Below are 23,668 nucleotides of genomic sequence, written 5' to 3'. Positions count from 1 at the left end.
TCTCTCTGAATTAATTCAATTTTCCATGTATGAGAAACCTTCAGTCCCTGAAGAATGCACAAACACCGAGAAGCTCTGCTCAGAGCAGAAGACTCCCCAGGTACCCTGGCTAGGGAGCATCGTTGGGATCTGCCCTAATCCCAACATTGCCCTAATCCCAAACTTTTGTGAGGTCCCAGGATGTCACAGAAAGGCTCACGGAGCAGTAGAAGATACTGTGGCTGGAGGAGATGCAGTTTCTCAAGGAGAAACCAAAAGACAGGCAGGGAGCTCAACCCCCTTTTTATTCTTTTTTTTTTTTCTTCTTCTTTTCTTTAATTAATCATTCCAGTCACTGCTTGTTTTGCAGAAACTTATTTTCGGCTGTGGCAGTGGGATTTGCCTCCTGCTGCTACGCCCAGGGGGGAAAGAAACAGCCCAACTTCTCTGCAAATCTGCTCAAACCATTCAGCTAAAATCAGAGAAAGCTCCTCAGTGCCTTTAAATTAAAAAGAAAAAAACAGGGTAAAACCTCACTGTTCTTTGGGTGCCTGTGCAGACTGTCCCTAGACAGAAAGGTGCAACTGTTAACTTCCCAGCTCTCACAAGAAGGTAGTTTGATGCGAAACAAGAAATACAACTTCTAAAAATAATCAGATTAAATAATCAGCGTTGCTTGTGCTGTCTTCTCAGTTCATCACTCTTACTCTCCGAAGCAAACCCTCATGTTTCACATGAGTGGCTCCCAAGATCATGACCCCTGCCTTCCTTTGGAAAACCATTCTCCCAAGCGGATATTTGGCTTTTTAGGCTACTCAGAAACGCTGGCAAACCTTTCTTATTTTTTCTTTAGGACCCAGACTTTGGATGTTTTCTCTAACTCCATTTAGCATCTGTTACAAATGGTGATGCACAAGTGAGGTACTGAGAGAAACAGGGGGGCTGCTGGTGCGGAAAGCCGGGGTTGCAACTCCCGCATTTCCCTCTGCGCAGCCTGACCATGCGCTGCGCGTTTATTAATTAAATTAATTTAATCTTTGACGCGATCCCCGCTGTGCACGCGCAGCCTCGCACCCCCTCCCCTTGGTACAACCCCCCCCCCGGCCGCTGTACCTTGGCACGGCCCTGCTCACCTCTCCTCCCCCCCCCCGCTTTCCTAGCGAGTGGTAGGCGCCGCTCGCGCTGATTGGCCACCCGGCCCCGCAGTCCGCGCGAGCTGCGGGTGCCTCAGTGTGCGCGCGGCCGGCGCGGCGGGCGGGTCGGTCCCTGCGCTCCTTCCGCTCCCTCCGCCCCTCAGCGCCGCCGCCATGGCTTCGGGTAGGTGCCGCCAGCCCCGCCGGGCTCAGCGGGCAGCGGCGGCTCCGCTTCCCGCCGCCGAGCGCGGGCGCGGTGGGGCGCGGGAGGGCGGGCGGAGCGAGCGCCATGTGGCGCATGTGGGAAAGGCCGCGGCCATGTTGCGGGGGACGCGCCCGCTTTTTCCCTCACGCCCCCCCCCCTCCCCCCAACCCCCTGCGCTCGGTGAGGGGGAGGGGAACCACGCCCCCGCCGGTGGCCCCTGTGGGCACGCCCCCTTCGGCCGAGGCCACGCCCCCTCCCCGGGGAGCCCCGCTGCGCGAGCCGCTCGGGTCACGCCCCTTTAGGCGCGGGGGCGTGGCCTGGCGGGCGCGCCCCCCACCCGTGTCGCAGTGGGGGGGGCCGTGGGGACAGGGTCCCTTTGGGCTCTTGTGCTCGGATGATGCGTGGGGTGCAGCCCTCCCTTTTGGGGTCTAGGCACCCCCACCGCATGTGTGATCCCCCCCTTTGAGCTGTGCCACAGCCCCCCCAGTGTGGCGTGTAGGCCCCATTTTGATTCATGCCCCCCACGGTAGGCTCCCCCCACTTTTGGGTTGTGTACCGTTTCCCCCAGTGTGGGATGTGGGCCCCATTTTGATTCATGCCCCCTACAGTAGGTTCCCCCACTTTTGGGTTGTGTACCCTTCCCCCGGTATGAGATGGAAGCTCCTTCCTTCTGGGTCACAGCCCTTCTCCTGTGTGCATCCCGACTTTGGGTTCTGGTTCCCTCCCACACCCCATCCCGGTGTGAGATGTGGGTCACCTTTGTGTCGTGCCCCTCTCCATAACATGGTTTGTGTGCTCCCCTTTTTGGATCAGCACCCCCCCATGGAATGCAGGCACCCCCTCCCTCGGGTCTTGCCCCTCTTTAGCATGGCAAATGCCCTCCCCACCCCGCAGCAGGGGAGCCACCTTTGTGTCCCAGTATGTCCCAGTATGTGCTGCCTCCTCTGTGTGCTCTTCACACGGGGTGAAGTGGGGAGGGGCTTCACACCCCCCTGCTGCGGCCTTAAAAACGCCCAGGCTGGGATTGTTTTCCAGCGGGGGCTTTAGCTGAGCACAGAGCAGGATTTGCTCTCCCGGCTGACCTGACACAGCCTGGCTTCTCCTGAGGCCTCTGAGCACAATGTCCTGTTTCTTCATCCCCTTTGAGGTGTGGATGGTTGGGTCCCCCGGCAGTGCTGCCCCTGTGGACCTTGGATAGGTGTCGATGTCGTGTATCCCAAAGTGGGAGGAGGAATTCCAAGGCTGGCCGTGCTTTGTGGAGCGAGCCATGTTTTGTTGTGGTCGAGCCATTTTGGCATTGTCTCGTGCTGTGCGTGTGAGTGATAGACAATACAAACAAAGCAAGGGGTGCTAAAGGAATCCTTTCATTCAAGGAGCAGTTATGAACCAGGAAAAGCAAATGTGTCCAAAGGTATTAAAATGAGTCCAAATCATGAATTTTTCTGCTAAATGAGTAAAGCTTGGCAGCGAGCTACATCCATATTCCCCCATCTGTCAGCTGCTGACCAGTGAAGCACCTGAATGTCTCCTCTGTTTTTAGTAATGTTCTAACATGAGGTTCTTTTTCTTTGGAAGATTCTGTGAGGCAATGCTGCTTCTTTTTATGAATTGCTTCAGAAGAGAAGCTCAGTTTTCAAATGTACACAGCAGCCTGTTCTATCTTGAGAGGAATAAACCCCCTGAGTAGGGCAAGGTGATTAGGCTGCTATGTCCCACTTCATCGACAGGAAATCTTTCCATTAACTTTTTAAACATTCAGGGAAAAAAAAAAAGTAGGAATTTTCAGAATAAACTGTTATTTCCAAAAATCCTTACAGACTCTTGTCCCCATTGAGCCCACGAAAATAAATCGATCCGAAGTCTAAGAGATCCAGCAGAGGATGTAGAAATTTATAAATAAAGGAAATTCCTCTGATTGCGTGTTTTCATATTTTACAGGCTCTTACCTGGTTGCTTTCAATTTTTTTTCCAAAATGTTGTGGTTTGGTGGAAGTTTGTTAAGGACAAGCTAAGGAGATTAAAGGCAGTTCTTAAGTTTATAGCTAGTTACATCCTTACTCAAGAATTTTCTGATTTACCATTAATAATCTTTAATTAGCAGCATTAATGGCATATAAATGTTAAAGCGCAACCATGTTTCACAATGTGGTTACCTACTTAATAGTAACCTTTGTGATCATTTAAATGGAATCTGTGTAAAAATTTTACCTTACCCCTTAAAAATAAACTTGAATTGCATCTCTACATTGGCTTTTAATTGTTTTTCAATATGAAAAAGCAATTAAATATTTGTATAGCAGTGCAAAAGGAGAAGAAACTCACATCTAAGTGGAACTGCTGTATAGGACATGTGAAATTTCATCTCCTTTCAATCTCATGTTAGGGTTTAGTAAATGTTTCTGTTGCAGAATATGAAATTTGATACTTTGTGTTGCTTTGAGGAAATACTTTATCATTAAAAATGCTGCTTTGTGTCTGAATATCTCGGGTGATACCCCACCCTCATCTCACATCCATCACCTCAGGTGATGCCCTCATCAAAGCTCTGGTTAAGTGTCTGTGTAACCACTGGCAGGATTGGATTTATAACCTGCTGAGGGAGGTATAATGAGCAGATTCAGCAATCTGATGAGTGTTTTGATTGGAAAATGGTTGCAGTCATTTATGGCATTTACCCTGCCTTGTAATTAATTCTCGGTGTCAGCGTTTTAGGTACTTCAGGGGATAGAGGCTGCAGAGACAATGTGGGGGAAAGGGCGAAATTGGAGATGAGAAGTTCCTGATAGATTTTATTAGAACATGGCACAAGAGTATTTATACAAATCCTTGAAGTATAAAGGAAGAGAAAAATTGTAAGACTTATCCAGAATGTTTGGGTTTTGATAAGAAGGTGGGAATATCAAGGCTCCTGCCTAGGAAGTGAGATGGATAAAACCTGCAGAGGGTAGAAGGGCATGGAGCAGAGTGGGATGTGAGGAACCTCTGCAGAGCTGGGATTGGGATGGGTGTGAGGCTGATGGAGCAGTGTGTGTGTGTGTGTTCTGTGTCAGGGATTGGGATGGGTGTGAGGCTGATGGAGCAGTGTGTGTGTGTGTGTTCTGTGTCAGAGGGATTGGGATGGGTGTGAGGCTGATGGAGCAGTGTGTGTGTGTTCTGTGTCAGAGGGATTGGGATGGGTGTGAGGCTGATGGAGCAGTGTGTGTGTGTGTGTTCTGTGTCAGAGGGATTGGGATGGGTGTGAGGCTGATGGAGCAGTGTGTGTGTGTGTTCTGTGTCAGAGGGATTGGGATGGGTGTGAGGCTGATGGAGCAGTGTGTGTGTGTGTGTGTTCTGTGTGTCAGGGATTGGGATGGGTGTGAGGCTGATGGAGCAGTGTGTGTGTGTGTGTGTGTTCTGTGTGTCAGGGATTGGGATGGGTGTGAGGCTGATGGAGCAGTGTGTGTGTGTGTGTGTGTTCTGTGTGTCAGGGATTGGGATGGGTGTGAGGCTGATGGAGCAGTGTGTGTGTGTGTTCTGTGTCAGAGGGATTGGGATGGGTGTGAGGCTGATGGAGCAGTGTGTGTGTGTGTGTTCTGTGTCAGAGGGATTGGGATGGGTGTGAGGCTGATGGAGCAGTGTGTGTGTGTGTTCTGTGTCAGGGATTGGGATGGGTGTGAGGCTGATGGAGCAGTGTGTGTGTGTGTGTTCTGTGTCAGGGATTGGGATGGGTGTGAGGCTGATGGAGCAGTGTGTGTGTGTGTGTGTTCTGTGTGCTGCATCTGTCACGTGCTGCTGAGCTGGGTTTTTCCTCTTGCAGTATGAGCAAAGTGTTGTGGCTCCTCCATCCCTGATTTTTCATCTCCCATTCTGCCTCTGTTTGTATCCTTTAGCTCAGCAGAGCTTTCTTGGAGCATCCCAAAAAGGGGTTCAGCTGCACTGACCTACTCTAGCTTTGCTTGATTAAAATTAAGCTGCTGTATTCTACTCATTGCTGGTGGCACTGTACCCAGTAGCTTTTAGAGGGGCTGTACAGTTCCAAGTGTTTGAAAGAATCCTTGAAAACACAATTCAGATCCTTCAAAAGGGGCATTTCCAAGTGTGTTGTGTCCCCCATACCCTGTCTGCTGTCATCCCAGTCTTAATGTTTTCTCTTTTGTTTATAAAGAGGAGGCTTCATTCTGCAGGGATAGTAGTTGTAATATCCAGTGTACTTGACCCTTTCTCCCTCTCCTCAAATTTTCACCTCTAGTAAGTAGAGACTAAAATGTTCATTGGAAATTGTCAACATGGCTTATTTCTTTTTCTAGATTCTGGAAGCTACAGTCAGTCTGGGGGCCAGCAGAGGTATGTGAGGATTTTTGTTTTGCTGTTAGCAATTACATCTGCAAACTAAAAGACCATTTAGTATTCCCAGCATGATGACTGACTGTTCAGGATAGAGTATTGATAGGTTTTTGGAATTAAGGATGCAGAAAGCTTGAATCTGGGCCTTTCTCAAGATGTCTTATGAAACAAGAGAAATCAGTCTGTATTCCTGAGAAGACAATAATCATGTAATGTAAATGGATGTAAATTGGAATGACATCTTGTAATAGTAAAAACTTTTGAATATGGACAAATATTTTTCATATGACTGTCTTAAGCTGTTCACTAAGATTTTAGCCAAAGGTTATGATATTTGTTACATGGCCCAAGGCTGCAGGGTGTATTTTAATCAGTGAGACAAGTGCTTTTGTGGAATTATAAAAATCATGGCTAATGCTGCCTGTGCTAATGAAGATGATGAGGTTTTGTGCATGTAGCACTGCCTGAGTTTGGGTTTGTGTCTAAGTATGATGAGTTTCAGCACATGCTTCTTCTGTCAGTTTGTCAGTTCATGAAGTCTTGAAGTGGCAGAATAATGAGTAAGTATAATATAAAACTGCAGCAAGCTCAGGTTTCGTGTACTTAAAATTTATATATGAAACACAGCAGAAATTAAAATAAATTCTTCTGGTTTCTGACAGTCAACCATAAATTCATTGATGCAGTTTTAATATGTTTGGAGTTGTAATATTTGGATTAAACACCTATTTTGGAATGAAGAGAAACTAGAGACACCAAAAATACCTTTATTTTCCAGTCTGTGTGGAGGGCACTCTAAGCATTTTCTAAATGCATTTTTTTCTTCCAGCTACTCGTCCTATGGCAATCAGAGCAGTCAGAATTATGGACAAGGACAGGTATGTTGAAAAAGACATTGTGGCTTTCAAAGCAGATGTTCCTTGAGTGAAAATAATTGTTCCTGGGCCAGGAAGAATTCCAGTCTGAGCTGTGCTTGATGTTTGCAGTTGTGTCTAGCCAAGGAAAACTGTAATTTACTGCTGTGGAAGTTACACTTATTTGAGTACATTCTTGAAATTACAGGGATATTCTGGTTATGGGCAGAGTGGAGACAATTCCTCCTATGGACAGAACTATGGAAGCTATCATGGGAACTATGGACAGAATCAATCAGGTTTGGCTAGCTTGTTACATTCATTGGCAGGATTTCAAAGGTGAATATTGACTAAAAATTTTCTTCCTCGATTTCCAGGTTATGGACAAGATTCCCAGGGATATGATGATGAATCCAATTATGAAAATCAGAATCAAAGCTCATACAACCAGCAGTCCTATGGCAGCCAGGGGCAGCAGAAAGGGTCATCCAGAGGGTAAGGAAACCAAGTTTACCAGTATGTGCTTAAAGTATTGTCTAGTAGCTTTACATTCTTAACTAGAGCTATAATGTATTTCTTGCTAACATTGCTGAAAAAAAGACAAGTATTTGAAGATCCACATCCTTGAAACATTTTTAATGTCTGAAAGGACATTTTAATGTCTGAAAGGAGGAACAGGAAGAATATTTCTTTATGTAAGAAGGATGGAGGTAGTTGTTTTGAAGTCAAGCTGTATGTGGACATACACTTTAGAACGTCTTTGGACTGTGGCTACAATGGAGAATGGACTTAGCAGAGTGTTTTGATTAGGAGAAAGACCTATCAAATCACTCTCCAATCACATTCTTTTGTATAAACTTACAGTGCTCTTTTATTAACTTCAAATAAGCTCTTAGCAAGGGAACTCAGCTGCTCTCAGATTGCAGGCTGCTTATCTGGCTCAGATTGCCATTTCTTGAAAGAGAAAGGGTTCAGAAATGTCATTTAAGAAATATATTTTTGTTTTCGAACTAAGTGGAGTTCTCAGAACATCATGGGTTTATATCCTCCTCAGGAACTTAAACGTGCACATGCATGCTGTACTCTGCTATTGCAAATGTAGTTTACTTGTGATGTTGTATTGGATTCGATTTTGGGAGGATTAATGATACAACTTTGAAAGGATGTTGGAAAATACAACATAACTTCCCAGAACGACTTAAGAGGCCACTTGATGCTGGAATACCTTCACTGTCTGTTGTACAGGCTTTGTGCCTCCACCCCGAGGTTACTGCTTGTGGTAGAGCTTTACTGAGGATCATGTGACCTCTTTTAAATACTCTCAAAAACCTCATTCTTGTGTCCAAGGTCCGAATGGTTTTGTATTTTTTGCAAGGTGATAAAACAATTTGGACTTGAGCAAATCTCTACTTGGTTTCTGGTTTTGTAGTCTTATAAAACATTTTAATATTAAAACCAAATCTTAATCTGCCAGCAATAGGTGCTTTCACTCAGATGTCGTTTTTGTTTCCATAACAAAGGCAGGTACACATTTAAGTTTTGCTTTGCTTTGTTTTCTGTGCATTTATTAGAGCTGTACAGAGGTAATAATGTAGTTTTTAACTCTGCAGATGTCCAGTAGAATAAAAATACAGCACATAGGTTCTCCAACAAGTTGTTTGGGATCTAGAAAATGAAGAAAATATCTTGAAGGGAAACTTCTCATTGTAAGGTTGTAACAAATAAGGAAAAACTGAGAAGTTAAATGGTAGCAGCTTTGAAGAGGGTGGCCACAAAACTGTAGCTGTAACATCCTAGGGGAGGGAAGAGAAGACCGCAAACAGTGGATGCTTTCAGCAATGCTTCCTTTGTTGGTAAAGGTGCAAAGGCTAAAGCAGAGCTGACTTTTTTGATGTGAAGATAATAACAAAAATCTTCACAAGCTGTTTACCTCTGGGATTAGCAAGGTTAAAGCTGAGATCTAGGCTAGAAGTGGGAGAGAGCAGATTAAATGGTATTTGCACAGATGGGATATTTTGGGATTGGTTAGACCCAACGCACTGGATCTGAAAGTGCTTTAAAACGCTGGTGGAAGCTTTCTGGAGGCTCTTGTATTTTTTTTTACTTTTTCTGAGATACTTTCACTATCAAGTAAGATTGCCAAAGACTGGAGAGTGGCAGATCTAGTGTCTCATCTTTCAAAAAAGGGTGGAAGTAGGGAGAGGGAAGAGAAAAAAGAGTGGTGGAGGTCAGAGATTTTTTTCAGTTACTGAAAAAATAAGACAGCTAAGGTACAACTAAGTACCTGGGGGGAAACAGAGAAATGAGTAACAGCTAGTGATCCCTGAATGCAATTTATTTCTCATAAATCTGTATTATGCCTTGCCATGAAAGGCTAAGAGAACTATTCTCTCATATATCTAGATTTTCAAAATACTTTAGTTTCTACTTCAGATGCTGAAGTAGCTTAGGCAGGTGTGGTGTAGGTGAGATTCCCTTGTGGTTGCTCTGAAGTTATTAATCTTAATCTTAGAGAAGATTTATGGCTCCCTCTTAAGAATGTAGAGCTGCACTGTGTTGGAATATCCTGGATGTGATAGTGCTCATTGTTTCTGATGAGGTTTGCTGGGATATTATAGATGGCACTGAAGTGAGAGGAACCACAGGTATGTTCCAGGCCACCAGAACAGTTAGAAAAATTCTTGATAAATTGTAGAATACCTTGAAGAAGAGAGGTTGCAATTAAGTGAAAGCAAAATTTTGGGATTTTTTAGGCAGCAAGTCTCAGCTGCACTATACAACATGAGCACTGAGGCTCTGCCCTACAGGTCCAGAGGGAAGGATTTGGTTTTTAGCAGGTCACAGGCTCTCCATCAGCCACTGATGGTATGGGGAGAGGAGGAAAAATAACTGTTGGACTGGGACATGTGAGAGGAGTGATGCTCCTAAGTTATGTAATGAAGTAACTGCAATTAGGAAATTTTAGTAATGTCATGAATTTTCAGCTGTTATTTTGCTCTCTTTTCTGCGAACATTTAGCTATTAATTCAAATTCTGTTTGTTTTAAGTGGAAGAGGCTCTTATGAACAAAAGTCAAACTATGGTCAGCACCAAAGCTCTTATGACCAGCAGTCAAGCTATGGACAAAACCAAGACTCTTATGACCAGCAGTCAAGCTCCTATGACCAGCAGTCAGGCTATGGCCACCAGGGCTCGTATGACCAGCAGTCGGGCTATGGCCACCAGAGCTCTTATGACCAAAAGTCAGGCTATAACCAGCACCAAAGCTCATATGGCCACTCCCAGCAATCCTACCAGTCTCAGAAGGGAAGCTATAGCCACAACAACCAAGGTAAAATTCACAGCTTCAATTCACTTACTGGCTAATAAAATTGAGCAGAAGTGCTCTGAAATGGTTGGATTTCCTTCTGCAAGCAGTTGATTTGATGAAAAGTTAAATTCTTTTCCATGTTGATATTCTTGGAGGGTATTTTATTTATTAAGACCTTCAAAACATTATAGGGAGATTAAAATCTCTCGGGACCCCAAAATGGTTGCATTTAGGTATGTTAGAACAGCGTTGCAGAGTCTGTGTCTCCGAGTTCTGCAAATTCTCGATGGAATTTTTTTCCCAAGCTATTTTGAACCCTCTTCCTGCACGAGGGTGACATGTCTTGATCAGTTATGAAGAGCTTTTGCACTTCACATTCCAGCTTTATGCTGTGTAGGTGAATTGTGAGATAGAAGATGTTTAAGATGAAGCCTTTTTTTTGCATTAACTTCACACCAGCAGCACAACCCACTCTGTTTATCTTTGTTCTGTCTTCAATGATGTCTTTGCAAACTGGGAGTGCTGTATGGAAGTCAAATGGAAAGGATATTTTAGACAATATGTGTTTAATGTTTGGAAAATGGAGTGTAATTACAGAGTGGTTTTTATATTGTAATATACTCAGTGACCCTGGAAATCAAGAGAGATAATGGAGCAAAGTTTAGTTTGGTATTTTTTCCCTTTTTGGCACAGAGAATGTCAGAGAGATTTTGGAATGGATACATCTCAGATATAAACGGCAGAGTTAATGAAGAGGAGGTGGGAATTCCAGGGTGTGAATTTTCACTGTGCTGCAGATTGCACTACAATTGACTCTGTTGTGTTTGGTTTGACTCATTCTCCCAGATGATCGCCGTGAAAAGAGCAGGTATGGAGAAGATAATAGAGGATATGGCGGGTCACAGGGAGGAGGTAGAGGGGGATATGACATGGATGGAAGAGGTCATATGTCTGGATATAGGTAAGTGATCTCATTCCAGTGCCTGCAGCTCCTTACCCTTGTTTCCTATTATTTAGTTGGTTTTCATTTTTGTGTATTATATTAAAGTGGTTCAGATGTAGATTTCCAAAACTGGAAGGTTTCTAAAATTAAACCTTTCTGCACTGCACAGAAATGGGGTTTGCCTAGGGGAACAGCTTTGAGATTCACATAGATTGAGACCAAGCATTTGATCGTTTTGACAGACAGCTGCATTTTATTTGCATGAGTTGCAAGACAAAAACTGCCCCAGCCCATTGCTTGTTTTCAGTGATGAGAAAACCAGCAGCCAGTGATTGAGAAAAATTTATACCTAAGGTAGCTCACATTTTACCAGGAAAGTATTTTGGCCTTGAATAATTTAGTAGTAACATTTCTTGTTCTTTGTTGCTTTTTTCAGTTTTAAAACTTCTATTAAATTACACATCTTTTATTGTTGATTTATTTTTCAGTCTAAACACATTTATTTTGGGTAGATCTGAAATACTAACAATGCTGTCACCTCTTTCCTCATTGCCTTAGGCTCTGTACTGCCAAGAAAATTTATGCACATTTTTAATTCTGTGCTTGCAGATGATTTCATGCAGAGGTCTGCGATTGAGACCTTGGCTTTAAAGCCTACTGAATTAAACATATGACATATTATTTATTAATAACTTTAACAACTGGCTCCCTTTTGTGTCCCACTGAGTGGCTGGAGGTGCAGAGGGCTCACTGATGCAGGGCAAGAATGTTGCAGCTTCCAGAGAGCTTTGAGGTGTTGCTTGTCAGCACCACTTACCCTTCAAAAGGCTGCACAGCTCTGGGTTATTCCTGAACTCCAGATGAAAAAATTCTATAATTATACAATATTTTCTGTTGCAACTGATCATATTTAAATAAAATAATCCACTGCTTGGTTACTTTTCAAAGTATTTATTTTAAAATCATATTTAAAATCTGTCTGCTTCTAAGATGCTACTAAATTGTACTTAATGGCTTGTTTATAATGATGTAGGAGGGTCTTACCTCTTCTAATTAGGTGTGTTAGCACAATTAGAAAATCATATTAATGTTATTTTATGTTTGCTGGGGTTTTATATAATATAAACTAAATGCATATTTTCTGTAATATTTGTTATAATAAATACAAATTTATATGCTATAAATAAACATAAATATATATAAAAGAATTTTATAATACATAGTACCTCACATAAAACAAAAATAACAAGTAAAATAATTTCTAAATTAATTTTAATATTCAGTTAAAACTGAAGGTATTTTTTAAACTAAATTTGCTTTGTGGGTGAGGATTTTCCATATTCCTATGATAAAAACTGTTTTCTTAAAAAACTTTACAGCTGAGCCCTTTTCAATAATAGCAATGAATGTGAGCTTCAAAAAACACACTGCTGATAGATTTTGTCACTTTGAAACAAACTTGGATCTTTGCAAGATAAAGTCCAGTGTATTAGTGTCTGTGAAAATAAAGCCTCTTGCCATATTTTTCCAAAATGTAAGGAAACTTTTGCTCACACATCCATGTAGATCATGGAGCTTCACTGAACTGGGAAGCCAAATTAAGGGAAAAAGAGGGGAAGTAAATGAAGAAGTGGATGAAAATTCAGGGAAGTGGGAAGGCATTTAATAAGGAATTCTGTCTGCTTCTGTTAAGTGATGTTGGCTTTAATGGTATTTTTGGAGAAATTTTCTGGAGCTACAATGTCATATATCTTTATTTAGTCATTTTGCATAATTGTGATAGAGGATTCTCCTTTTGATATATGTATTTTATCAGACATGCTTATTAGAAATCTCTAAAAGGTTAAATTAAGTAACAAATTCTATAATGAACGGGAAAATAACTTGTAATAAGGTAAGAGATCATGTTTAGTCCTGTGAAAATGTGGGGTTTAAGGGTAGGGGTTCTCTGGGGGGTTTATATTCCTGGATTTCTCTTATTTATTTATTTCTTGGGGGAAAAATATATGTAGGAATATCAGGTTGATCTTCAGGAGCCACCATTTTAATTTGTTCTGGTCCCCTTTTAATGCTAAACCATGAAAATTCCATAGCCAACAGGAGATTATCTAAAAATCTTGTCTGCACTGATACTTTAATGATGCTGTAATCACAGAATTCCAGAATGGTTTTGGGTTGGAAGGGACCTCAAAAATGCTCTTGTTCCACCCTCTGCCATGGGCAGGGACACCTTCCACTATCCCAGGGTGCCCAGAGCTCCATCCAACGTGGTCTTGAACATTTCTGGGGATGGAATAATAATTTAGGCATTGACTTTCATAGTGCTTAGAAAACAAAATGTAAAAATTGCTCCTTGACTTTACAAACGAATTATTATCAAATGTGAGACCACAATGAATGAATCTCTTGTTCTCTAGCTTAAATTCTTCCTTGACTGACATTTAGACAGAGGGAGAACTTGATGCAGCTTTAGAGGTGTAGTTTTATTCTGACAACCAGAAGGACTTGGACATGTCCTTTACTGAATGTATTCAGCACTCATTTTTCTCTTATGCCTGTGTAAAGTCACCCAGCACTGAAAAGAAAATATCTTTTGAGAAATTCCTATTCAGATTTCTTAGCTGATATTAGTCCAGTAGAGAACACTCATTTTATCGTGTGTCAGAAGTTCACATTTTAGTTTTAATAAGTTAAGGTTTCAGAATTATCCTTGAGATTTTTTTTTTAAATGGTCTTGAATTGCATCTTCTGGGATTTTAGTAGAATTTCCCCACCCTATTGTTTTGAAGCTTGAAAAACTGATGGTCTCACTAATTTTTATTCTGGCTAAGAAGAATATTTCCCTTTCCTTCATAGTAGAAGAGTGTCTTCTTTTGGTTAGAAAGCAGGAACAGCAGTTCTTGAGAATGCAGAGTTTTACTTTAAGATATTCACCCAAGTTTTTTAGAGTCCTCACCTGTAAAGCAAGGAATGAATGGTTACTGTGCCTGGGGGACTGAATTGTTCTGGTTAAGGCTGGAAGTGGGAAACACAGGAGCAAGCAAAGCAGGTGAGAGAAGCTTTGCTTTTGGCTCTGCTCACACAGACTGTGCTGGGGGAGCCACAGAGATGCAGTTTGGAAAAGATTTGCCATTGTGTTAGGATTTATCATAGAAATCCTCATTTTGCTCAGCATAGATTATTTTTTATCTCTTGTGCAGATTTATGGTGATCTACCATAAACAAAAACTACCTATGCACCTTAATTGTTGAATCAGCTATATTAGGAGTGGGAAATTAGTGTGATATAAAGAAACTACAGCATAGTGCAGGTGTGTTTTACAAGTGTAAAGTTTTACAAGTGTAAATCCTGTGTTCAGGATTAATATTTTGACTTGTAACAGATATGCTTGAGCTCAGCCTTATGGAGACTTTGGAAAAATATGAACAGAGGCAATAAAAATAAGCAAGGGAAAAAAAACCATCTGTCTGTGACTGTTGGTGCACTAAATATTCCCTTCTTGTTTTTAAATACACTCTGAGGTGTTAGGGACACACTTGGTGAGACAGATACATGTTGGAGGCTGAAATTTGGCCCCTGAACTCTTAGTGCTGCTTCTGCCAGTATCTGATATTTATAAAACTGCATTCCTTGTATGTTGAGTTCCCCACATTACCTGTACTTTAAATTAAAGAGCTGTTCCCAGCTGGATTAAGCAATATCCAGATGAAGCCTAGTTCCACTCTAGTAGGGGATGATAAATCTATGATTGAATATTGGAGAAAAGAACGACTGAGGGCTTCTCTTTCCTAGCAGCAAGTTCACACACTGACTGGTGTCTTGTCATGTTCTGACTGCCTGCAGTTCAGCCTCTTATTTATTATCTTAGCTGGTGGCACTGCTGAATTTTAACTGCCTGTTCATGTTTCTAACATGGGATATTAAGACTCCAAAATCCATCTGGTCACACATTTGTGAGGTCTGTGTGCAGGCCTGGTAAAGCAGTGGGCTGGGAAATGCTGCACTTGTATTTTCCACGTTTTATGACAATAATGTGGGAACTAATTCAGTTGCTGAGGTTGGATTTTGGGTGTCAACGAGGGGTGAAGCTGAGACTGTGGCATCAGCTGCTTGCAGTTCCTGTGTTTGACTTGCTGCAGGATATCTGCCTGATCCCAGGGAATCTTGACTGGCTTTGCTCAGCAATTGCTGCAGCTTCATAAATCACATATCAAATGTAGGAAAGCATTAATCCATCATCAGAGGTATCTCTCAGTAGATAGTAGATATTCCAGATTTTTGTTGGGTTGGTCATGTGAGACTAAGCAGAAGACAACATGCTGAGGCATGCTTGGGCAAAAATGTATTTCTGTAGACATTAATTAAAAAACTAATTAAATTTATTGATTGCACTCCTTAGGGCAGGGTGCAGAACTGCTGTATCACAGAATTAAAGCATTGCACTGTGACTTCTTCTACATTTTGTATATTCAATTCCTACTTCTCAGGGTTGAGGTGCACACATTTTCACCCCAGCATCCTACAAAACCCTCACTTCCATCAAAATCCTGAATGTGTTGACACAAACTTACTTTGTGTAAGTTTTTAGATTGCTGGGGTTTTCTAACTGAAACTAACTGTTGCATACACTACCACATTAGAAAATGTATTTGTTCTGGATATTGCTCTCCTGATGAGCTGGGACCATAATCTAGGGTTGGAAATTTTTCATAACATTTAGATGTTGATACTATTCACTGTTTTGTTTCTGAGTTAAAATCCCAGAAAAACAAGCATACTACTAAAAATTGTTGTGTTATAATGAAGTTTTTTTTTTAGCTGAAGTGAATTGGAGGTGGCAAAAAGGTATTTACAGTACATTTTATCATCACCATTGTGTTTTTAATCATCAGTTCTTGAAAACAGACAGCTTTGAGTAAAGACTGCACTGATGCTGCATGTAAAATCTTTATGAGCAGAGTGAATTAATGAATAAATGACACTGAAATTTAGCATTCAGATTTCTTCTGTGGAACAGCAATAAAATCTGCAGCAAAAATTTATTTTAAGAAAGTCCCAGTAAAAGTGATATTATCTGTTGTGCCAAACTGTCCCAGAATGTCAGTAACCTTCCGAAGAGTGTCTCTTAATCCAGGTTTGATAATAACCTGTTGAAACCTTATTTGGTCCTCACTTTGGGCAGATTTTCTCTCATAAATGTGAAATATCAGCAGCTTCCATTCATGACTTCCCATTTGCTGTAACAGATGGACAGAGTGCCAAAGAAATTATTCCCTAATTTTACTTCATTGCCTTTTGGTGGGTGCTTGTGTGCCTTGTTTGGACTCTGATGTGTGAGCAGGCAGATGCAATTAACACCTGCAGTGATTTCTAGTCACACAGTGCTTTGGTGAAGAGGCACAGTAGCTCCAGAGGCTGGAGATATTTCTGTGTTTGAGCTCACACTGCCTTTATCATGGTGAGAAAGCTCTTGGGATTAGGTGATCCTGCCTGATTTTGAGGTGCCAGCTGTGTCCCTCAGGACAAGGAGGACAAGCAGGCAGTTGTACATGGAAGTATGTACAAAGTCCTTCTGACATTTGGTTATTGACTTTCTAAAAAAATCCAGTGGTTGTATTTTTCCTGAAGGCTCTGAGTATTGATTATCTTGTGTTCATAACATGGATGCAATTAAAAATGCTGTTGTGAAAAATCCTTCCAGTACAAACCTTTCCAGTGAAAAAAAAGAGTGAGGGTTTATTTTCATGCACATAATTGGAGGCATAACAACCTGTTTTAAATCCCCTTCTAACCTTTGAAAATTGATGTGTGTATTCTCTTAACTTGGTCTACATTTTGTGCCACAGGTTTCAGAATGAATGAAATAAAACTTGACGGCCTCTGCTTTTGAAGCTCACATACACACACACCTTCTCTGTAGTGCCAAGTGCTGTAGTACAGTAGGTCCCCACAGACCCTTGCTCAGAGAATGGCTCATTCTGCTAATTTATCCCCTCTATTATGAATGCATAACAATAGAGATTAATTTTAGCTCTTTTGACTTCTAGGAAAGTACTAAAGTAGTAATTATTGCAAAGTAGCAATTACATCTACAATTAAAGCCCACATTAATCTTCATGAAAATAACATTTTTGTTTTAAACCTCAGTTTTGAATAGCTGTTATTTTGGCTGATGGGATGGGAGAAAGCATTGAACCAACCACATGTGTATGGGTTAGTTTAAAATACTCCTTAGGGCTTCTCTTCTCCAATGCAGTGCCCTGAGAGATTTTTTTTTTCTTTGTAATTTAATCTTTGAACATGAATGGGTAGTGAGGAGAACGTAGACATGGTGCTTTAGCTGCCAGACAGTAATTCTCAACTTGTCATCAGTTAACTGTAGATTGAGCCTTGGGCTCAGCACGTAGAGACTTAAGGAAGAAATCATTTCTTCAATTTTTCCTCTGCAGTGGTGGTGACCGTGGTGGCTTCAAAAATTACGGTGGTAAGTGCCGAGTATCCAAAAATGTTTCAGTGGAAATTCTTTATAAATCTAAAAGCCACCAATATCTTGTTACTATCTAGTAGAAGCATTATAGAGTTTTGGTGAGGCTGGTGTGTTCACGAGTTTTAATAGCCAAACTTGTAGCAATAAACTGGATTTCTGCTTTGTCGAATTGCATGAAAGAATTTGTGGAGACAGTGACGTTCACCGGATTTTTTTTTTCTTTTCTTTTAAAAATTTTTGTTACAAATGCTTCTTAGAAAGGTACTAGAGGTAGAAAAAAAAAGTGGGAAATTGCTTGGTGATGTGACAACCAGCATTTGCCAGCAAACACCAGCACAGCATCAGTGTGGCAACTGCTACATGCTGCAAGTTAAAGAACACATTAATGTCCTACAGACACCTTCTGTTGAACGTTTAAATCTAAATATTCTCTAAATCTCTGGTGAATGTCTTAGATCTTAGATGCATTGCATACATTCTTTGTATATTTTCTTGTTGCTAAAAAAGTCACTTGAATGTGTTGTGCTAAAAATAGTCTTTTTTCTTTCTTTTTTTGTTTTGTTTTTTTTTTGTCAAACCCATATCATAGGTCAAAGGGATTATGGACCGAGATCAGATGCTGGTAAGGAAACAAGCAGTGAGTGGGAGTGGATTGTAGCTCTTAGATCACTGCTTTTAAGATGTTTGTGCAGAAAGATGGATGTGGCTGCAGTTCCCATGGCTCAAAAAAAACCTAGCTAAAGCATGCCTTCCTTGAAAAAAATGTATTTAATTTTAGTGCATGTGAATTTTTGGATATTAATGCAGCTAGTAAGAATTTCCTGAAGAATTCTGAATGTGCTTGAGCCAAGCAGCTGCTTTCACTGCCATCACACTTCTGTTAGGCTTGTGTTATTTAAAACACACACTGCTCTGGTGGGTTGGGATGCCCAGCTGCATGAATGTTGGGTGTGAGGCAGGTCAGCTGTCCAGTGTACTCACTTGATGGTGTTAACCTCAAAATTAAGCTCCCTGCTCCTCTTTTATTTCACACAAAATGTCTCTGGGATTTAAGGGTCTGCTACTGGGCAGCGCAGAGCTGAGCTCAAAATATTGCTACAGTTGCTCCCACAAAAACATCTGGTAAATGTGGCTTAATTTTCCACAGATTCAGAGTCTGACAACTCTGATAACAACACCATCTTCGTGCAAGGACTTGGAGAGGACGTTTCAACAGATCAAGTGGCAGACTATTTCAAACAGATTGGTATCATAAAGGTATGTGAAATGAGAAATCATGGGTCAGAAGGAAGGGAACTGGTGGAGCTGCTGTACTGGAAATGTGCTGGTATCATTGAAGGCAGAGTTCTCTCTGTCTCCCCAGCAGTTGTAGATAATATTTTATCTGGGCTCCCAGCTGACAGCTCATTTGTAAGCTGGCAGCACTAGCACCTTTCTCCTAGTGACATTTAGATTGCTTTGTGTCTCTTCTTTAGTTTTTATAGCCATGACACTATCCATTGTGCCACCCTCATACTGCAGCACGTGTGCCTCTCTTCTGTGGCTGCTGCTTCTGGTTCTGCAGTTCTAAATTAGGATTTTGTGCACTTGACCCCATTTTTTTGTTAAAACTGGGCCCATCATTACTTCGTGGAGAGCAGCCAGTCAGTATCTTTCAGTCAAATCTCTGTTTCTGCAGGCCAGCTCCAGGAGAATATTCTCACTAAAGACAGTGTTACAGTTTATGCTCTGAACTGATTTCACCAGTGTTTCTGCTATCCCAAGTGTACAACCTTTCTTTTCAGACCAACAAAAAGACTGGCAAACCCATGATAAATCTGTACACAGACAAGGATACTGGCAAGCCAAAGGGAGAAGCCACGGTATCTTTTGATGACCCTCCTTCTGCTAAAGCAGCAATCGACTGGTTTGATGGTGGGTGAGAGTTACCTGTTCCTTTGGCTATTTCTGAATATAACAGGCAGTGCAAGAAGCAAATCAATTACCTTTTTGGAGGCCCAATGCTGCTATTTATGTAGCTTTTGGCTTGGGATTTTTGATTTGATTTTTGGTTAGGGTTATAGTTGGGGTTTTTTTCCTTAAACAAAGACCTATATTTCATGGTTTCTGGTGTGTGTTGAATTTCTCTCATTTCATTAAACACAGCAGGTAGTGATTTGGACCAAAAATGTGCAGTGAAACTGAGGGTTTGCTGCTGTACCTCAGTCACCCATGCACAAGGAACCAGAGAGTGGTGTTTGTGTCACTTCTTGTTTAGACCAGCAGAGCTGTAATCTGTGTTAGCAGCTGGAGGGATTCCCTACAGTGCTGCATTGATACTTTTAGTGTTGTGGGAGCATTTTTAAAGTTTGAAAATGGTTATGGCAATCTTGTGCTGAGTGCTCTGTATATACACAGTGAAGAACAAAGTTTTAAAATTAGGGATTTATCCCAGAAATATATTGATGTAAAACTCCTCAGACTGCAGGAAATACAGTTGTGCTCTTGTAGTAATAAACTCGAGGGGGTGAGGGAGAAGTGCCTTCTCCTGTCACTTTGTGTGTTCACAGAATTTTAGTGATACTGGGTAGAAACAAAAGCTCATACTCTGCATCTGGTGGGAAATGATACTGCTTTAAAAAAAATTGACATGGCATGCTTGTCTAATGTTTGTATTTGCTAATAAAATGCAAATTGACTTTTGTCTAAGAGAGCAAGGCAAATATGACTATAATAGGCACATTTCCAGTGCTGTTTGTCTGTGATAAACATGGGATCTGTGAAGAACCCAGTCTGAAAACCATGAACTTCATTTAAATACACTTGGGAGTTAAGTTTTGGGCTGGATATTGAGTGGTACAAAAGCCTTGTTGCCTTGGTGGAATTACAGACAGCTCCAACATCCAAACTACTTCCCCATGAGCATGGCCAATAATGTTTTAGACATTCTTATGTCTTTAAATTGCAACTTCCAGGTCTTGTTTAAACTAAAATACCTGTGAGTTTGTGGAGAGTTTAGCAAGTGCTAAACCAGTGCTTTCAAAACCAAGAGATTTACTGCAACTTCCCTGTGTCTCAAGAGTTTTGTGTTCAGTCTGGGTGTGCAAATCACTTCTGCTCTGCTGGGTTTGCTGCTGTGTTGTTGGGAGCTTTATTGATCCCTTTTCTCCTCCCACAGGAAAAGAATTCAATGGCAATGTTATCAAAGTTTCTTTTGCAACCAGAAGACCTGAATTCATGAGAGGAGGTGGAGGTGGCGGGCGTCGAGGTGGGACTAAAGTCTGTAGAATCCTTGTTTTTGCACAGTTAAATGCTTTTTCACTATGATTGATGTATTCAAGAGAAGTTGACTTTGAAGCAGTGATTCATCAAATTTATGAGCCTTTGGGATTCTGCCAGGAAAGGGAGTAATAAAGGATTGAACCCAGTTAAATAAACTGAAATCTGTAATCTCTTCTGCACAGCACAGAATTTATGCTTTCCTTTAGAACTGGAAAGTCTCCAGACCTTCTCTCAGTGTTGCTCTTAAAGAGAAAGTGTAACAGAGATGTTGAGCTGTACCAGCCCCACATATATAGGAGGGAATTCCCAGTGAGTATTTGCTTGTTACAGCAAAGCCTTGAGTTGCTCTATTTCCATCTGGGATTAAGTAGAATACATAATTCAACTGCTGCTGAGTTGGAGCAGCAGTTAGATTTCTGATTCCTTTAATCAAGGCCATATCAATCTCCCTGATTCTCTGCATACACAGTTTTGTCAGTAATCCACTGGGTATTCATTACCATTTCCAGGAATCATGCTTTAGGCAGTGACTGCCAGCAAATTCTAGTTCTGAAATCAAGGCAGTTCTGCAGGCTGATGGAAAAGGAATTCTTCAATAACTTCAATTGGTATAAAAGTTCTTAATTTTGTGATGCAGAAAGCAAGGATGTTGTCCCTGTGCCTGTCAGAGGCATCCTGGGATTAATCCAGACAGACTTCTTTTATTGTTAGATTTTTTGTTCTGTGGCTAGGTCTGGCCATAAGTGACTGAAATTTTATTAATGCATGTGATGGGTTTATATTTTTCGAGTGGCAATTCAAGCAGATCAGGCTTCCCTTTACTGTTGAAAAAGAATTTATAATAAATAGTAGGAATATATTTGCATTAAACACTCCTTCCACCTGAAGAGCCTGTCTGTCTCTTGAGGTCTGAAGGCAGTAACAATCTTTGATACCTGTTTGTCATGTGCAATTCATAGAACTTTTTTCTGATTGTAATTTTGTCTGCAGGTTCACGAGGTGGCTATGGAAGAGGTGGGGGCTTCCAGGGTAGAAGTGGGGAACCCAAAAATGGTGATTGGGTTTGTCCTAACCCGTAAGTGTCATTTTAATCAGGGTGGAGTGTTCCATGGGTGCTTCATCTTCACAGCTCAGTCTGGGGAATCCTTGTCTGTTCCAGGTCCTGTGGCAACATGAACTTCGCTCGCAGGAATTCCTGCAACCAGTGTGGGGAGCCCAGACCAGAAGACTCACGTCCATCAGGAGGTGTGCAAAAACAACTACACCCCTTAAATGTTGAAAGTGTTCCTATCATCTGATTCTTTCTGAGAAAGCTGATGTATTTGTGTGTTTTTGCCCAGATTTCCGTGGGAGAGGTGGCTATGGAGGAGAGCGGGGCTATCGAGGGCGCGGCGGCCGAGGAGGGGACCGGGGAGGTGGCTATGGGGGCAAGATGGGAGGAAGGTAAGAGGAGTCTTTGCCTTTGCTTGGCTGTGGGATTGATAGGGACTGTGGGAAAAGGCTTGTTTATGTGTGCAAGTATAACTGCCATGAAAATACTAACTAGAGATAGGAACTTCCAGAGAGAATCACTGTTGAATTTTGTGGATGTTTCTGGATGAGGCTCTCTATAAACACAGCAGCACACAGACGTCATTGTAGAAATGTTTGACTGAAGGGACTGTTTGTTATTTGCTTCGTTAGTTACTTGCTTAGAACCTTTTCTTTCCCTTCCAGAAATGATTTCAGAAATGATCAACGCAACAGACCATACTGAAGACCACTGTGAATGTTTTGTTTGTCTTCTTGATGCGTTTGATAGTGAAATTGCCTGCAGCTTCACCCATGGCCTCTTTCGATAGTGGAATTGAGTGAAACTAGATTTTTATTTTGGTGGGAGGGACTGGGGTGGTTTGGGAGGATTTTTTTTTAAGCAAGACATTGAAATTTAATCCTAATTTCCACATTCTCCTCTTTTCTTCCCCCCCTGCCCCCATACCTTTTCAACAGGCCCTAAGAAGGAAAAGGATAAACTGTAAAATATTGCCAAAATATGAAGTGTTTTGTAATACAACAATAAATGCTGATTGTTTTATTTGTGAAATCTTACTGTTTCACAGTTACTTGAATGGAATGTGTTTCCTTACATATTCCCAGTGTTCCTGTGGTATGGCTTAAGCAGTAAATAGGCATTTGTTTGGAATGGCATTGCAGCTCTGACCTGAGCTCTGTGCGTTCACAAAATCTGCAGTCAGGTCAGTGATGAGCCTCCTTGCTATCCATATCCTCTCTCCTGGATTTGCAGACTTGTCCCCTGCTCCTTGCCTTTTTCCCTCTTGTGGTGCCTGCAAACCTGCTTTGGTTGCCCTGCACCCTGAGGGGAGCAGGCAGACAGCAGTGTGAGTGTGTCCTGCTGCTGCCAGGGGGCAGAACAGCTCAAAATCCAAGCTGGGATGGCTTAAAACAAACGTGATTTGCTACATCTTGCTGTACTTGCTGCTTTTGGAATGTGGATGGTGGAAACAAGTGTTAAGTGCAGCTGCTTCGTCCTGGAAGTCAGATGCAGGTGAGGTTCAGTATGTGCATTGTGAGCATTTGGGATTGAGCTCTGCAGCCAAGGGAGAGGAGAGGAGAGGAGAGAAGGGAGGTTAATTATCCCTCCTGCTCAGATAGATCACTGCAGAGGTGAGCAGTCTGAGAAGGTGGCACTGCCCCACTCAGGTCATGGCAGTGCTGCCTCTGCATCACAGGCCTTTGAGAGAGACCCTATGGCTGTCCAACATTCCAGTGGGCAGCACTATAAATACAAGTTCTTGGGGTCTGTGGTTATACCTGGGCATAGAGTTGGGCCATGTCTCACTGAGAAATGAACAGGAATGGCTTTTGTTAAGGTTTATGAGCCACCTCCCCAGCTTGGTGTATATTGATGGTCATGGTAACAGTTCAAACCACCATTAGCCAGGGTTGTAAATGTGATGAGTGCTGGGCCTTTTTCAGGTTTCTCCTGGAAAGCATCTGCTCTGTTAGAAAAGGCATTTGTCACAGATTGTGGTCACCTTGTTGCTCTTAAAACAGTGGAATTTGAGGTATATATGTAACTAGTGACAGTATGAAATCCAATGTATGGCATGTGAGGGTTCAAAGTTGATCAATTCAGTATCTGTTGTTTTGCTAGCCTAGAGAAGTTGGATGC

General features: G+C 41.8%; 1 protein-coding gene across 1 annotated transcript; it reads left to right on the top strand.

Moving 5' to 3' along the window:
- Positions 1-1,213: 1,213 nt before the first annotated feature.
- Positions 1,214-22,579, top strand: TAF15 (TATA-box binding protein associated factor 15). The gene is made up of 16 exons (XM_014876556.2): positions 1,214-1,296; positions 5,604-5,640; positions 6,470-6,518; positions 6,703-6,793; positions 6,872-6,989; positions 9,542-9,825; positions 10,651-10,765; positions 17,198-17,232; positions 17,825-17,857; positions 18,383-18,492; positions 19,020-19,149; positions 20,393-20,482; positions 21,487-21,571; positions 21,656-21,741; positions 21,837-21,939; positions 22,213-22,579. Exons 1-16 carry the CDS (start codon positions 1,287-1,289, stop codon positions 22,250-22,252), a joined length of 1,416 nt encoding a protein of 471 aa, XP_014732042.1. The 5' UTR covers positions 1,214-1,286; the 3' UTR covers positions 22,253-22,579.
- Positions 22,580-23,668: the final 1,089 nt, after the last annotated feature.

Source organism: Sturnus vulgaris, chromosome 21 (assembly GCF_052056855.1).
Source record: "Sturnus vulgaris isolate bStuVul1 chromosome 21, bStuVul1.hap1, whole genome shotgun sequence".
NCBI classification, from domain to species: Eukaryota; Metazoa; Chordata; class Aves; order Passeriformes; family Sturnidae; genus Sturnus; species Sturnus vulgaris.
This window is presented reverse-complemented; position numbering and strand designations above follow the sequence as displayed.